The sequence below is a fragment of the Cibotium barometz genome, chromosome 26 (assembly GCF_041138505.1).
Source record: "Cibotium barometz isolate CiBa-2024 chromosome 26, ASM4113850v1, whole genome shotgun sequence".
NCBI lineage: Eukaryota > Viridiplantae > Streptophyta > Polypodiopsida > Cyatheales > Cibotiaceae > Cibotium > Cibotium barometz.
The window spans coordinates 1,256,294-1,271,562 of record NC_141071.1 but is presented as its reverse complement, the minus strand read 5'-3'; the positions used below and the strand labels follow the sequence as shown (position 1 = coordinate 1,271,562).

General features: G+C 40.4%; 1 protein-coding gene across 2 annotated transcripts; it reads right to left on the bottom strand.

Annotated features, from left to right (window-relative positions):
• Nucleotides 1–9,759: 9,759 nt before the first annotated feature.
• Nucleotides 9,760–14,826, bottom strand: LOC147623556 (filament-like plant protein 4). Of its 2 annotated transcripts, XM_086820104.1 has the most exons (6): nucleotides 14,176–14,826; nucleotides 13,689–13,985; nucleotides 13,365–13,542; nucleotides 10,700–13,274; nucleotides 10,550–10,613; nucleotides 9,760–10,456 (listed from the first exon to the last, which is right to left on the bottom strand). In XM_086820104.1, the coding sequence occupies exons 2-6, from the start codon at nucleotides 13,854–13,856 to the stop codon at nucleotides 9,845–9,847; spliced, it is 3,597 nt and encodes a 1,198-aa protein (XP_086676230.1). In that variant the 5' UTR covers nucleotides 13,857–13,985; nucleotides 14,176–14,826; the 3' UTR covers nucleotides 9,760–9,844. The 2 variants fall into 2 exon arrangements, with proteins under 2 accessions (XP_086676230.1, XP_086676231.1); XM_086820105.1 differs by lacking the exon at nucleotides 14,176–14,826 and having other exon boundaries at nucleotides 13,689–13,996.
• Nucleotides 14,827–15,269: the final 443 nt, after the last annotated feature.

Below are 15,269 nucleotides of genomic sequence, written 5' to 3'. Positions count from 1 at the left end.
ATGGCTTCTCATCATGATGCGTTCGTACAATGGATGAGTGAAACCCGTTGACGGTCAGATGTGGGACCAGATTTACCCTAGGTTTTGTTATAGTATTGAGCTAGAGTATATTTAGGACTCTAGAGCCCAATAGCTCAATTCTTGCATTTTTTTAATGCGAAATGTGATGATATCACATTTTTTATCCCTGACTCCACTGCTCGGTGGATACCCCTAGAGTTTCTCTTCTCCATGTGAAGAGTGGTGACAACCATAGAAAGGTTATGCAAAGAGCACTTGCACATGTTCCCCCCCCCCTTCCCCCTTCCGATCTACCTCTGTGCCCCTCACTTTGGAGGAGGCAAACCTGATCGATCTCATCGAGCTGCTATTGAGTTGCCAAAGCAAGGCTTGCATGGTACATTGCCACTTTCTCTGGACTTTTTTTCATCCTTCTTTATTTCTACCTGGCCTCGAATGTAAACTCATCCCAAATAATACTTCTTCCACCCTTTTACATGTTTCTTGGGCATCAGAAGCTACAAGCAAAACACACGTATTCATAAACCAATTTATCTATGATCCTCACTAGTGCATGTAAAGTGCAAAAGTGTACTCTTGTTAAGGGGATGTCAAAATGTGATCCCACTTAGGATCTAGTCGTACCATTTGGTCCCCACAGCAAACAAATTCCTCACGTGTAGGACACCCTTCTCTACTTGTTTCTTCCCATTCTTACCTGTCTTTCTAGAACGCATACAATATATGCAAGGAAACTCTGCATTTGACACACCAAACATGCACTTCAAAGTTTTGAGATCTTCAGCAAGGTGCCATTCCACTTGATACTCACCATAACCTTCTACGTGCAAACTTTCATCATGATTTGACGTTGCACTATATTAGGTATCTCTGTCAAGTTAAAGAAAATCTTCAAAATCTCATGATCTTCCTTTGGTACTTCAAATGCAGTAAGCCACCAAATTTCATTCTTAGACTGTACACTAAAGTAATCAGGATGACCAAGCAAGATGTTAGGATCCAGTGCTCTATTCATGAGAGTTAGACTAACACGATCTGACCTTTGATAACCTCACTTTCATCAAGCTTCAAAACAAATTATAGCTTGCCTGCACTTTCTGCAATAGATATACTGTAAAATTTTACCATTAGAGATTGTAACTTGCATACATCTAATACAAAATTGTTATTTGTGTGCAAGATAAACGGCACGTCCTTTGACCCATACTTGCATACATGTCTATGATATAAGTGCATTGGCTCACCAATTGATTGTTCCACCTTTAGTTTAATGATTGTCTTGCTTGCACCACATGAAATGGTTTAGGAAGAGGCAATACCCTTTTCTTTTGCAACACTTTTTTAAACCTTGTATCTAAATGTTTGTATATCATGCCATAAGATTGAGAACTTATTCCTACCTTATCACATATTTGATGTGAAGGAATCACTTACCTCTTGTAAGCATTGTATGACAACTTCATCACCACAACTGACTTAAACTTTGGGCATTGAAGCGCGGACTTCACCATATCTTTAGTGATTACCTTTCCGATTTCTTGAATCACTTCATTTTCTAGATTGCTAAACATCTTTTGCATGTTATCACGTTGTGCATAGATCCTTCCCCTATATTGTCCACATGTCTTTGCCAACATGTGCATAGGTTTATATGACCTTTGGCATTCACATACCTCCCGTGTCGTTGTGGACCCATAAGTGACAATCTTCTCTAGCATTGTCTTCATCTTCTTATTGCTAGCCTATAAATCATTAACCTGGTTAATCAAATTAGCATTTGGCATTACCATGTCACGTATAGCATCTTGCAAAACATTGTTCTCTTCCTGTTTTGCTAACAATGATCTATTAAGTTTCATGATTTGTTGTGCAGAAACATGGGCTTGGGTTGCAAGTCTCCAAGTATAACCCTGTAACCCTGCATTACCCTCACAAACATACTTAACAAATGATGTTAGTCCTGAGAATTGGGAGATTGTTATGTGATAGGGTCAGGTGGATATATAGACCCATTAACCCAAAGATCTATATGTTTTTTCCCGGCTATTCTATGTAATTGCATCACCGATGGATTCATCACATTGAAACCTCAATTCTCTTGTACAATGGGGCATACTCTTCATCTAGCTGGAAGTGTATACTTCTCTTCTTAGAGCTTCTTACTTCCTAAAACATCAAAAACTAGAAACACTTAGATACATCACTATCTCCATTGAGTACAATCAATGCCTACAAGAAAACTCACACAAAATTTCATGATGATTAACACATATGTGTAACTTAACACCAACTTTAACACATATTATTATTATACACCAACAGTAATATACATATTATTATTATTAACCAACAGTAAAACATCTTACTATTAACTTTATTATTTACGAATAGTAATACACATAACCAACAGGAAAACATAACTTATAGAAACTCAATTGAACATAACCAACATCAAAATATTGCTAACCTCCATTTTTGTTCTCTGTTGCTTCTCTGTGTTGGCTCTGTGTTGTCTCTTTGTTCTCTGTTGCTTCTCTATGTTGGCTCTGTGTTGTCTCTCTGTTGCTTCTCTGTGTTGGCTCTGTGTCTGTGATAGCAAGATTAATGAAGAAGGAAATGGTTTGTTGGCTCCAAGAAAATGGCACCAAAAAATCAAATCACTCTTCATTCTCTAGGTTTGTAGAGTGAACAAGTGCAATAGAACAGGAGGGAAATACAAACTGTTTGGAGATGGAGGGAAATGAAAATTGTTTGGCAAATTTGAAAGTAGAAGAAGAAATGACCTAAAGAGAAGAAGAAGAGAAAATTCGTAATGCACTATTCTCTAAAATAATAAATCTAAACACATTCTTAAAATCTTAAAAAATGTCTATTCTCTTCAAATCTCTTTTTTTTTAAGGAACTAGAATGTAGATAAAACATGGATCTACGTACTTGTAAAAAGAAATGATAAAATACAAAGTACAAATCAAGATATTCTATTTTTAAGATAAAATCCTTCTAGAATCATGAAATGATTGTTTCTTCAGATAAATGAATCTGGGCATTTAAGAAGGTCATATCTTTTCAAATATTTGAAACCAAATCAAATAAAAAAATAGTTTTTGAGATATTTGAGTTCTTAGCAAGTCTGGTACAGTTCTTGGACAGTCAATAAAATAATAAGTGAATCTATTATAAAACTAATATTTTGAGATGTACAAGATTCAAAAAGAGAAGAGAGAGGAGCAATATTATAACATTATTTTTACACTTTTCCTTGATTCATGGAAGAGAGATAATTTAGTTGCTTTGCTGGATTAAGATTGGGATTGATATTCTCTTTGTCAGGATGTATGACAACCCTACAAATACAGCTTTACTCATTACTAACATAGAGAACATGTAAATCCCAAAGAAGCCCAGCAAATAAAATAATATTAACTGTGCTAACACAAAAGAATGGCAATGCATTCAGTTGAATCTTACCTTATGGCTTGGGTTCTCTTCTTTAGGCCTCCAGAACCGAGCCTCAAGTTCTTGACATTTTTAAGCTTTCTTTTTCGTATGCGCCGTCCAATGATTGTGTCTTTTTCTCTATATTTGCGGAGGTCACTTCTTAGTTTATTGATTTGACATTCTTGTTCTTCCAGTCTAGCTCTCTGTGTCTTGCATTCACCAGACAAGCCAAGAAGCTCATTTGCTAAGTGTTGTGAATAATGTCTTTCTCATGTAAGAAATTGACTTGCAATATCCTAGTAAGCCTATGGCGCCATCACTTGCAAAACATAAGAGAGTTGTGGGATTTAAAAAGGGAGGATGTGAAGCAGTACGGGGGTCAATAGGATAGATGGAGCCATCACACCAAAGGTCTATGTGTTGCTTCCCCGACAACCTCATATGATCTTTAACATTTGATGAGAGCAATAGTTGTCCACTTCTGCATTTTTGAATGGGCGCATACGCACTATCTAGATCAATGTGTGCAGATAGTACTTTCTCTTAATTCTTTCATGATTAGACTCTTCAATAGAATGAGTGTGTACATGGTTGTTCTCCATTAGAGTGTTCTAGGAATGAGTAAGTATACTATATGATGCAGAGTGAAAGAATATAACTCGCTATGGTGAGAGAAGGCTTGTATTTGTCTTTTGAAATTAGAGATGAAGGTTCTAATTCCCTCCAAACTGTCTTTTGTGCAATAATATCCTCCTGAACTAACTTTATTCTTTTTGCAGTTTCGAATGTATCATTTCAAAGAAGGTTCCAACGAACTTTAAGACGGCCGCCTGGGAGAAAATTTACCTCTCTCGCTCAGAGACTACACTTTTATGACTTTTACATTCTCTTTATTTTAATATTTCAAGATTTTTTCTAGAGAGAGAAAATAAGAATCGACCATTTTCTTACAAGGCCCTACGAATGACCTCCAAAATATCATAATGCCTCTTGGGCACAATCACCATCATTTGGTAATATTTAAGGAAAGTTAAATGGTATCAATTAAACTCTTTGGAAGTTTAAGATGAAAAGGGAGAGACAATTACTACTCACATGGACGGCCAGTACCGAATCCCACAGATCTAAGTCAAACAATTCTACTAGGCCTTGCTCTTGTTTTGGTGTTGTTAATAATCACTGAGCTGGTCACATAGTTTCTCCCGTCCATCCCAGTGTAAGAGGCACTTCACCATCTTACACATGTTACAGAAGCCTATCCTTTGTAAGTCTGGTAGAGTTTATGAAGGGGCCTGATCCTGAGTGTAATGCCAAATAGGGAAGTCTTAGACTTTATGTATATACTTGCTTAAGGCTATAAATAGTGGCCAAGGACCTCGTCCAACCAAGTGTGAATAGTAGTAGAGATGTTTATATATAAGTCAATTATGTCATTAAGCAATACACATTAATTCCCTTGCGCAATAGACTCTTGTTGCAATAGAATTCTAGTGAGATCTCTTCCCTCTTCTCCCAAGTCTCTTGCATGAGTTTTTTTTAATCTTTCCATGGCTTCATGAATGTATGTGTAGATAGGTTTGATTGTCCGACCAAGTGTGAACAATAGCTGTTTGTATATAAGTCAATTTTGACATTAGGAAACACACGTTCATTTACTTGCAATAGAATTCTTGCGAGCTCTCATCCATCTTCTCCCTACTCCCTTACATGAGCTATATTGAATCCTTGCATGGCTTTATGGGTGCATGCTTACTATATGCTACTCATGTTGTCACAATAAATGCCTATCCATGGGCTCACCCATATCACCAAACCAAGCTACCTCACAAGCTACCATAGTAGCACCCCTGTACTCTGCCTCTGTACTCGACAAAGCAACTATTTGGTTGTTTCTTACTAATCCAACTCACAACAACACTCCCAAATGAAAACATAAAACCATTGGAAGACCTCCTATCTATGTGACATACCAACCCAATCAGCATATGTGTACCCATGTAGCTATATCATTGTACCAGCCTCATAGAAAAGTCTATAATCAACTATGGACTTTATGTACCTGAGAATCCATCTAGCCACATCCAATGTGGCTTCCTAGGGACTTGCATAAACTGACTCACAAGTCCAACAACATAGATCAAGTTTGTTCTTTTCCAAGGTGGACAATGGACATGACACACGTGTGGGAGAGATTTGGGCTTCTTGAAGAAAGTAAAAAGATAACCCATTAGGGATGAGACACCTTCCTTTTCTTGTGTGTGTGTGTGTGTGTGTGTGTGTGTGTGATTTACAACATATCATGCCAAGTTGCAAGCAAGGTTTCAAACTGCAAAAAGTTCATGCCTCTTGACGAAGATCAAGTGTAATATCTTCTCTTATCAATTTAACATCTTTCTTTTCCATGACAAAACCATGGGTTTTTCAATATGTTGATCATATATAGTAGTGTTTGTTAAGGCTTGTATGTGCTAGTTTTTTGAGCTCTTTCAATGTTCTTAACCTTAATTAAAGGGTTTAATCCAAGTGATAAAGTGTTTAATGAATGTTTTTTGTTGATTTTTTATGCTTTAACACTACCAATTGAAAGCAATGTATGAACAACACAAAGAAACTAACTTCCACACCTTAATCCACACACATTGGAGCTTGTAGCTTATGTTTTCGTGGATGACATCCTAATCACATATGCTAATCAACCTCTTGGCTCTATGCAATTAAATCCAAACCTCTTGGGCTTAAATAATAAAACTTGCCAAAGAAATTAGGCTTTCCCCTTCCAAACTTGAAATTATAATGTCAAAACATATTACAAAACAAGATTTTAAACATCAAAATCAAATTCATCCAAGACTCTAAAATCAAATTTCAGTGTCACCCCTTACTCCTTGTACTCACAATATCGGGCAATATTGACTAATAACTTGGAATAGATGGAAATCGGAGCTAAGCCTTAGGATAGTCCCTGGGGGTGGTGCCAAATATGTTCAAGAAAAGAGCTTACCTTGCCTTTGCCAAAACATGTGTCGTTGCATAGAGCCACAAAGAAGAAACTTCCCATGTGGGTGCACTAACCAATCTTTCACATCCAATCCTGTTGTCACATCAGAGAGCTTCCATGGCTATGGGAGAGAAGGTAGGATTCACCTTGGTGGAGGTGAGAAGAAGGCTGCCCACACTATGAATCATTCTCGCAAAGAGGAGATTGAAGGAGAGGGGAAGATTATGCAAGAGAGATCCTATAATCAAACCTATATAAGCATGCATCCATAAAGCTATGAAAAGATTCAATATAACTAATTTAAGGGATTAGGGAGAAGATGGCTCACAAGAATTCTATTAAAAGGGTCTATTGTGAGGGAATGAACGTGCATTTCTAAATGTTAAAATTGACTTACATACAAACAAACAACTATTGCTCACACTTGGCTAGATAATCAAACCTATCTATGCATGCATCCATGAAGCTATGCAAAGATCTTCAACAAAACTTATACAAGAGAGTGGGAGAAGAGGGAACAGATCTCACTAGAATTCTATTTTAAGGGTCCATTGCAAGGGAATGATGTGTTTTTTGCGTAATGTCAAAATTAACTTATATATGAACGACTACTGTTCACACTTGGTTGGACAAGGTCCTTGGTCACTATTTCTAGCCTTATGCAAGTGTATACACGAAGTCTATCACTTCCCTATTTGGCATTAAGCCCAAGATCATGCCTCTTCATAAAGTCTAGCACTGTCTTACAAAGGATAGGCTTCTATAACATGTGCAAGATGGCGAAGTGCGCCTTACGATGGGACAGGTGGGCGAAACTATGTGATCGAATGAGTGGTTAAGAACACCAAAACAAGAGCAAGGTCTAGTAGAATTGTTTGACTTGGATCTGTGGGATTCAATACTTCTCATCCATCCCAGTAGTAATTGTCTCCCATAGATAAAATTGCTTTCATCTTAAACTTCCAAAGAGTGTAATTGATACCATTTAACTTTCCTTTACTACCAAATGGTAGTGGTTGTGCCTAAGAGGCATTTTGAGCCATTTTTGCAAATGTGCTTCTTCACACAACAACTTGCTACAAATCCTTGTTCATAGTGCAAGCTCTAACAATATGTAAGAAAATATAAATTGTGCATTGATAAAAATAGTAGGATCTTCACAAAACAAGAACACGGCAAGAAGAAACACAAAATAATTTCAACTTCTTGCAAACCAATGTTAAAACTAATGGCAATACATGTACTTCCATGAGGGAGCTTACATGGCAATCTAGAAAGAAGAAGGGTGCATAGCAATGAAGGTAGATCTCAAAGCTCATAAACTCAATTTGATGGAAGCTATTGAACCTGTCTATATATATTAATCTTTTTTTTTAAACATACTTTGCTTTTTAAAGAGCCTTACACCCTTCAACATTTCTAGGCATGTCCATAGTAACCATCCCTGATGGTTTCTAAAATTTTGTAGTTCGTTAATCGCATGTAGCACTTCATGGTGAGAAATCACCAATTATCTTTTTTTAAACTTTAGGCATAATATGTCACTTCACCCTCTTTTTCTCAGCAAATGCATCTATACTATGACTATCTAAACATTTGTGTCCAAGTTAAATGGAACACAAGAAGAAACGCCACTATGTGTCATCTTTCAACTTCACACTTAGAACTTTTATGATTGAATTTCTTGACCTCTATAATCCACTCAAACACGAGTACCTTTTTGATGTATGATACATATACAAATATCTTTATTTAACTATAAGTTGAATCTAGCACAAGGGGACTTGACATAAATGTAATTTGTCAATTTCACACTCAAGTCGCCACCAATAAAACTCACTTATGAACCTTTATGTCGCACTCACATTCGATTATACCTTTGTGGAAGATGAAATATTCCCACTTCTGACTTTGAATGGACATGATGTCATCCTAGTGTGCTAGGATGTGGGTATTTTTTGTGAGAACAAATAAGTGAAGGATACACTATAGGCATGCCATAAATTTTCTAGGATTGAACATAAAAATCAAAAGCTCCAAGATACGAAAGATATATCAACACGAACGAAGATATAAAGATATAAGAAATCTCTACAGTCTAGAATCCCTATAATTAAGCTTTTTGGGTAGTGGCTTGTGGACCTCAACCACTCTATGTAGCACCTAGTGTGAGAAAAAAAAAAGGTATTTCAAAAAAAATTGTAATGAATGTATCTATAACTCTACAACCTTTCATAATTTTTTGGTGTTCAAACCTTCACCTTTAATTTTCAAAGGTGGTTTTCAAAATTTTCTATGACACTAAACTTGGGTTTTTTCTCACTTCTACTAGCATCACTTTTATGTAAGAAATAAGAGAACTTTTATAGCTTCCTTTGTGGTCAAACTTAAATCTTCTTGTAAAGTGCACTCGATAAAAACCTTTTCTCTAGAACCAAATTTTATTTTTGATAATGTACACTAAATGATGGTTCTCCATAACTAAAATGTGTGAAAATGTATTCTAGTCAAAATTTGGTGTGCATCACATCATCAACTTGGATCAAATTTGACTTTTAAACTTACTCTTTTTTAACTAATGAAAGAGATTTTGTGTGGGGTTATATTAAAAATTTCCTTTATTTTTAAGCAAGGCTTGTGTGGAGTGTTTTCGAAGTAAGGACAAGACCAATGTTTGTGTGGAGTGTTTTCGAAGTAAGGACAAGACCAATGTTAGATTTAAAAAAGTCCATTAGTACATTTTTTCACGGCTCATTGTAAGAAATAGGTAGGAATTTTTGCTTGCCTTGAAAATATAGAGGATAAGATTTTCCGAAATTTAGTGATACAATGATCTTTTCCAAAGGGTACAATGGACATAACACATGAGAGATTTGGGGTTCTTTGAAGAAAGTCATAGGGATGACACCTTCCTTCCTTTTTCTTTTTACCCTTGTTATTTTAAAAAAAAATTGAGACAAGTGCACATGCCAGGGTTTTCCAATATATTGATTATATAGAGTAGTTTGTTAAGGCTTGTATGCTCTTTCAAATAAAAAACATTAGTATATATTAGCATATCAATTTAACACCTTTCTTTTGTGAGACAAAACCATTGGATATTTATATATCTTGATTGTGTATAGTAGTTTGTTTAGGCTTTGCGTTCAGCTCTTTCGAAAATAAATAACTTGAAAGAAATAAATTGTATATTTAAAAAAGCATATTCGATGGCATAGCTGGCTCCTTAAAGTGAATATTTACAAAATAAAAATAGAAATAAAACAGCCCATCTGCTTGTAAGTTGTGGACATAAAAAAGAATTTGGGGAAGAATCTGGTGTTATCAAAATTCTTCGTAAATGTCTTTGGCTGTACAATAATAACACTACTTCGATTTTGCAGTACTTCATTTTTTAGTCCTAGTGAAGAACCTACTAAAACTGGAGCTGCCGTTCGGATGACGGACATTGGTGGTGATGGCAGCGGCGCGGTCCATAGATTTTTTCAAGCTGGTGCGCACAGCGGCATTGCCGATAGGATTCCTTCGTGGCCCGGCTAAGTCGCGTGCCGGGGAGCCGGACTGAGAGCCGACGACGCTGTCAGGAGGGCTGTTGTAGAGGTTCGATCCCTCGTCGTCCATACGCAGATATTCAGCCACGGAATATTGCACACCGTTGGATCCGCGGTAGGCAACGTCGGAATGGATGCGACGGGGGTTCGAATTGCTGTAATGAGCAGGCTGTGGTTGTTGTGAATAGTCGTGACGGCGGACGGACGGGTCATTTTGTTTGACGGAGTACGGTGATCTCCGGTGGTGCTGGTGGCGGCCGCCACCGCCGTCAATCTCGTGCTCTAGTTTTTGATCTGAAAGGCAGTAACTCTGGGACGTGCTGGAATCAAACGAAGCAGCTGGAGAGTGAGCAACAGGGGACGTGAGAGCCGTCAGCTGCTTCCCTAACACGAGAATAGTTCGTTGGCATTCGGCCAGCTTCTCCTTGGCGGCCGCCACCTCCCGTTCCTGTTAACAAAATCCCAAAACATTAGGATTCACTGCCCATGGTTAATCCTTGTAATTATGTCCTAATTACCAAAGATGCAAGCTTTTAACTACCTTCCTTGCGCGTCCGTCTTCTGCTTCGAATCTGCAAGAACTGCTGCGCTCCCTATCCATATATCTGCCGACAAATGTGATTTTTTAACGAGGTTAATCAACTTAGCATAGCTCAATCGCACTGCTAAACAACAAAGTGTTATTAATTACCCTTGTAATTTTTGGTCCAGAGCCTCGCACTTAGCCAGCGCCCCTTCGTATTCTTTTCTTTGGTCTGCAAGCTCTATCGTTAGAGAAGCCACGCTCCTTTGCAGCTCGCTCACCTCTGCCTCCGCCTTCTCCAATTGGGCTTCCAGCTCTCCTCTCTTCGCTTCTTCATCAGCAAGCGCTTTCTTCGACTGGATCTGCACCTCTCCTCTCTTTGCTTCTTCATCACCAAGCGCTTTCTTCCACTGGGCGGCCTGCACCTCTCCGCCTCTCTTAGCTTCTTCATATTCAGCAAGCGCTTTCTTCAACTGGGCCTGCACCTCTCTTCTCTTCGCTTCTTCATCAGCAAGTATTTTGCCCTGTTTGCTTTGCAAGTCTACCATTCGAACTCCTAGGTCACCAATTAGCACCTTTGCTTCCGCCAACTCCGCCTTGGTGAGCCTCAGCTCCTCTTCAGTAACACCTAGCTTCTTTTCCATTTCAGTTTTCGCTTCTTTGAGTTGCTCCTTGTTATCCAAAGCATTTACTGTTGTTTCATTTACACCATCTAATTGTAATCCTGCATTCTTATCCTCATGACCAGATCCAGCGGTAGATTTTATGGCTTCTTCATCGGCCATTGTAGCTATAGTCATTGCCAGCTCCTTGGACAACAAGATTTCCAATTCCGATGTTTCGGAGTTGCAAACTCCACTTAACACCACTGCGAATCGCAGAAAGAACTCCATGACGCTGCCTTTCCCATGCAAGAAACTGTCTTTGGCATTCACCAAATCCTGAACATGCTTCTGTGCCTGAGAATTGGGCGCCATTGCTGCATTGCCTGATGGGTTAAGTAGCAACTCCAGCAGAAAGATGAGCTTGCACAAGACGAAGCTGAGGCTAGCCACCGGAATTGAGCATGTGCGAGTGGTTGTTGAATGATCACTAGAAACATGTAACAGTGAGATTGCCACCGACTCCAGCTGCTGCGCCCCTTGACACCCTTTAGTGGTCGGAGTTGCGCCATTGTCAGAATCATCATCTGTTGTATCTCCAATAGATGCAACCGCTATGCGCATCTCATCGAGGACTCTATCCATTCTTGACATGATTCCATGAGCCTCGGCTAGAGAGTTCATGCAGCTTTCCTCCACATCTGAGCTTTGATTTTCAGAGTTAAATTTATCCCCTAGCTTCGCTTCAGCTGAAGCTAACCTAATGATGGCATCCTTGCACATGAGGTTGGCTGATTGCAGCTGGGCCTCTTTGCTTGCAAGAGTTTTTAATGTTCGGCGGTCCTCTGCACTATGCTTTAATGGAGGCGGATCTTGCTCATTGGTGTCTAGTTCCGCTGCATTGGCTGCAACCTCATCAACAGTGGTGGCTAACTCCGCTTGGTGATCGTGATGCTGCTCTGCTCCCAAGATACCTTCCATTACAACGTCAAAACCACATGAATCCATGGACTGCCGGCGAGAAGCCTGCTCTATTTTCTCTTTCTTGAAGTGATCAAGCTCTGTAATTAGAGCAGATGCCCAAGACTCAGCGCAGCTCACCTCATCATCATCATCCAATTTCTCCGAAGACCCACTTATAGCTTCTGATTTCAAGATAAAGCTATCAAGCACTCCATCTCTGGACACACTAGTGGGTGTTCCCTGCAAGGATTCCAGCTGGTCCTCTGCTACAGAGAGCTTGTTGGCGGTCCTGGCGCACATCTGTCTAGCGGAGAGAAGCTCAGCGTTCCTCTTGGCCAGAGTTTCTTTAAGGATTTTGGTCTCTGTCTCCATGGCCAGCAATCTGTCCGCCATATATTCTTTGGATGCACTATCTCTCATATCTGTTTCTTGCTGGTGTTGAAGAGGAGAGTGCTCCCAAGCAGACGACACATAATTGCCTCTTCTGCCTGCATCTGCACCTAAAGACCCTCGCCTCCTGCTCTGCTCGCTTAAGGCCATACCTCTTCGCAACCCAGTGTCCGCTTCCATCTTCATCTGAGCAAGCGCTGCAGGTCCCGGCAGCTTCTTTCGTACAAGAATGCGGAGCCTCTGGCACTCAGACTCTAGCTTGGCAACCTTTTTCACATTCTCCAGGTGCTGCTTGTGCGCTGCATCTGCTGCCTTCCTACCGTACTCCCTCTCCTCGTTTCGAATCTCCAGCTCTTTGTTCAGCAGGTGCAGCTCGTATCTCAACGACGAGATCTCCTTCTCCAGGGACTCCAGCTTCACCTGCAGCAGCCGCACTTCCGTTTCCGCCCTCGTTTTTGCTTCTTGGGACTCTATGATTGCTCTGGCCCTCTCTTGCAGAGACTTGGCCATGGCGCTGTTCTGCGCATCCGACTCCATTAACCTCTGCCTCAAATCTGCCTCTCTCGCATCCAGCTCTGCTTTCACCTTGTTCCACTCTTGAGTCTTGCAGTCTATGGCTTCTACGATCTTCTCCTGCTGCTCCTCTCGAGCTTGCCTCACCTGCTTCATGCACTCCTTCAAAGCCCCATCTAGATGAGCCACCCGCCCCTCCGCCATACTCCGCTGCTGCACCGACAGCTCTAGCTCTTGCTTCAATGACATTGCCTCTGCTTCAGCTTTCTCCCACCCTATACACGCAATTTACATTCTAACTTCATGCGTACGGACGGTGAAATTAAAAATTAGAAGGGGAAAGGAGAGGGTTTTGCGTGGCAAACCTGAAAGAGCTTCCTCTGCTACCTTGGAATGCTGTTTCACCATCGCCTCTTTACTCGTCAAGTCACATACAGCGACGTTGAGCTTCTCCGTCAGAGTCTTCACCTTCTCCTCTGCTTGCTCCCTCAATGCCACAGCTTCCAGAGTCTTCGCAGATTCCAGAAGAAATCGTGGAGTTTCCTGCATGCAAAGCTTACAAAAAATAATTAGAATAAACCATCGATTCTCAGCTCCACAACAATTAGTGCTAAGCTATCTCATACATCAACCACTGCGCCATTCAAGGATAGTTAAGCAACAGATGGATTCCACACTAGCAGAGCTACCTGCTCCGGAACTTGCAGTCTAGAAGAAGCCGGCTCCTCGTAATCTTTAAAAGAGACGCTAGGCGAGACGTCACCGTTGGAGAGAGAGTCGTAAGAAGCCTTGTGCGCACAGCCTTTGTTAATATTGTGGCTAGGTTTCTTCCTCCATGGCCAACTTCTGCGATCCATAACACAATCTGTAGTGGCTGCACTGAGCAGGCAGCTGCACCAGCAGGGGAGGATTGTGGATGCCGCTACGGTGAAGGACCCCCTGCTCTGGCCCTCTAGCAGACGTTTGAGCGTCCCTCGTACTTACAGCTGTGAAGCAGAATCATAAAAAAAATCTTTTCACAGTAAGAAGCATGGAATCGAGTCATAATTATCGATGTGGCCCCTGATTAGACACCATTACAACGACCGTATCCTTCTCTCTCAGCAATCCGATGCTACTAGCGACTCCAACATGCAGACTTTATTGTAACACTGGGTATAAGCTGGAGCTCCTTACCTTTGTTTGCTGCAGGAGCAAGGTGAGCCGAAATGATTGCCTGTATTTGCCACTAGTGTTGTAGTTTATAAGCCCAATACAGTAGCTGAGGTGACTTTGTCCTTTGCTTTATTAATCGGATAGCTGCATTACAGACATGGACCACGGTCAAGGCAGGCAGTTGCAACCTTGCAGGCCACGAATACAAAACCCAGCTTTCAGACGGCATTGCGAAGAACAGCGCCAACAAAGGGCCCCTGGGCCCTGTGTGACTCCAGCCTAAAGCAGATGTATTTTCTTTGAATTACAATTGTCATTTGGATGCTAAACGGCTTTCGGTTCCAACCGTTCAATCATACGGTTCAGTAAAAGGGAGACGTAGGCGGGGGGGAGGGGGGGGGGGGGGGGGGGGGGGGGCAAAATAAAAAATTATCTTGTGCGGAAGAATGCGGAAGCTGTGAATCATTTGATGTGGTGGGTACCTAGATTTGCAAAAGCAGAGAAGATGGCTGTGGAACGGGTGAGGTACAAGCACGAGTTTCAACCTTTCTGGCTGGCGTATGTGAACGATGGCTACACCGTAGGCAGAAGACAGAAAAAGAGCAGGGAGTTAGTAGTATTCGCTACTGAACGTTCAAAGTTACTACGTTACACGCCTAGAATTTGAAGGGCAATTTTTTTTTTAAAGGGCTTTTCTTTAACTAGCTTAGGACATATAACTAAATTTCCCATAACCCTTCCCTTCCTTTTATGATAATTGTTTTTTCACCTTTAAAAAAAAACCAGTTGGAAGGTCCTGCAACCTTCAAATTTTAACGCTACTACGTTAGAGTAGAAAATTACATAGTCTTGGGCCTCGAGTTAGAATCTCTTTTTCAAAAATGCATATATAATAGACGAATGGAAATTTGAAATTTCATTAATTACAAGCTATTATTTCTGTAAAGTTAGGAATGCCTTGGTTAGGAATCAGCCACAACCGGGGCAAAAACCTTTCCCTTCTAGCCAGCATTAGAAATTAGAATTATCAAATTACACCCTGGATGCTTGGTTTTTGATGGGCAGTGGCTTGATTTTTGATGGGCCATCTAAAATTTCTCTGAGATTTGTTGCCG

What these genes read in the sequence shown, in the direction of transcription:
- LOC147623556 (XM_086820104.1), bottom strand. Translation starts at nt 13,856, where the DNA reads ATGGATCGCAGAAGTTGGCCATGGAGGAAGAAACCTAGCCACAATATT. An exon ending in GACTGCAAGTTCCGGAGCAG is followed by an intron (nt 13,543 to 13,688) that starts GTAGCTCTGCTA and finishes CTTTGCATGCAG; the next exon opens with GAAACTCCACGATTTCTTCT. An exon ending in AGCAGAGGAAGCTCTTTCAG is followed by an intron (nt 13,275 to 13,364) that starts GTTTGCCACGCA and finishes TTGCGTGTATAG; the next exon opens with GGTGGGAGAAAGCTGAAGCA.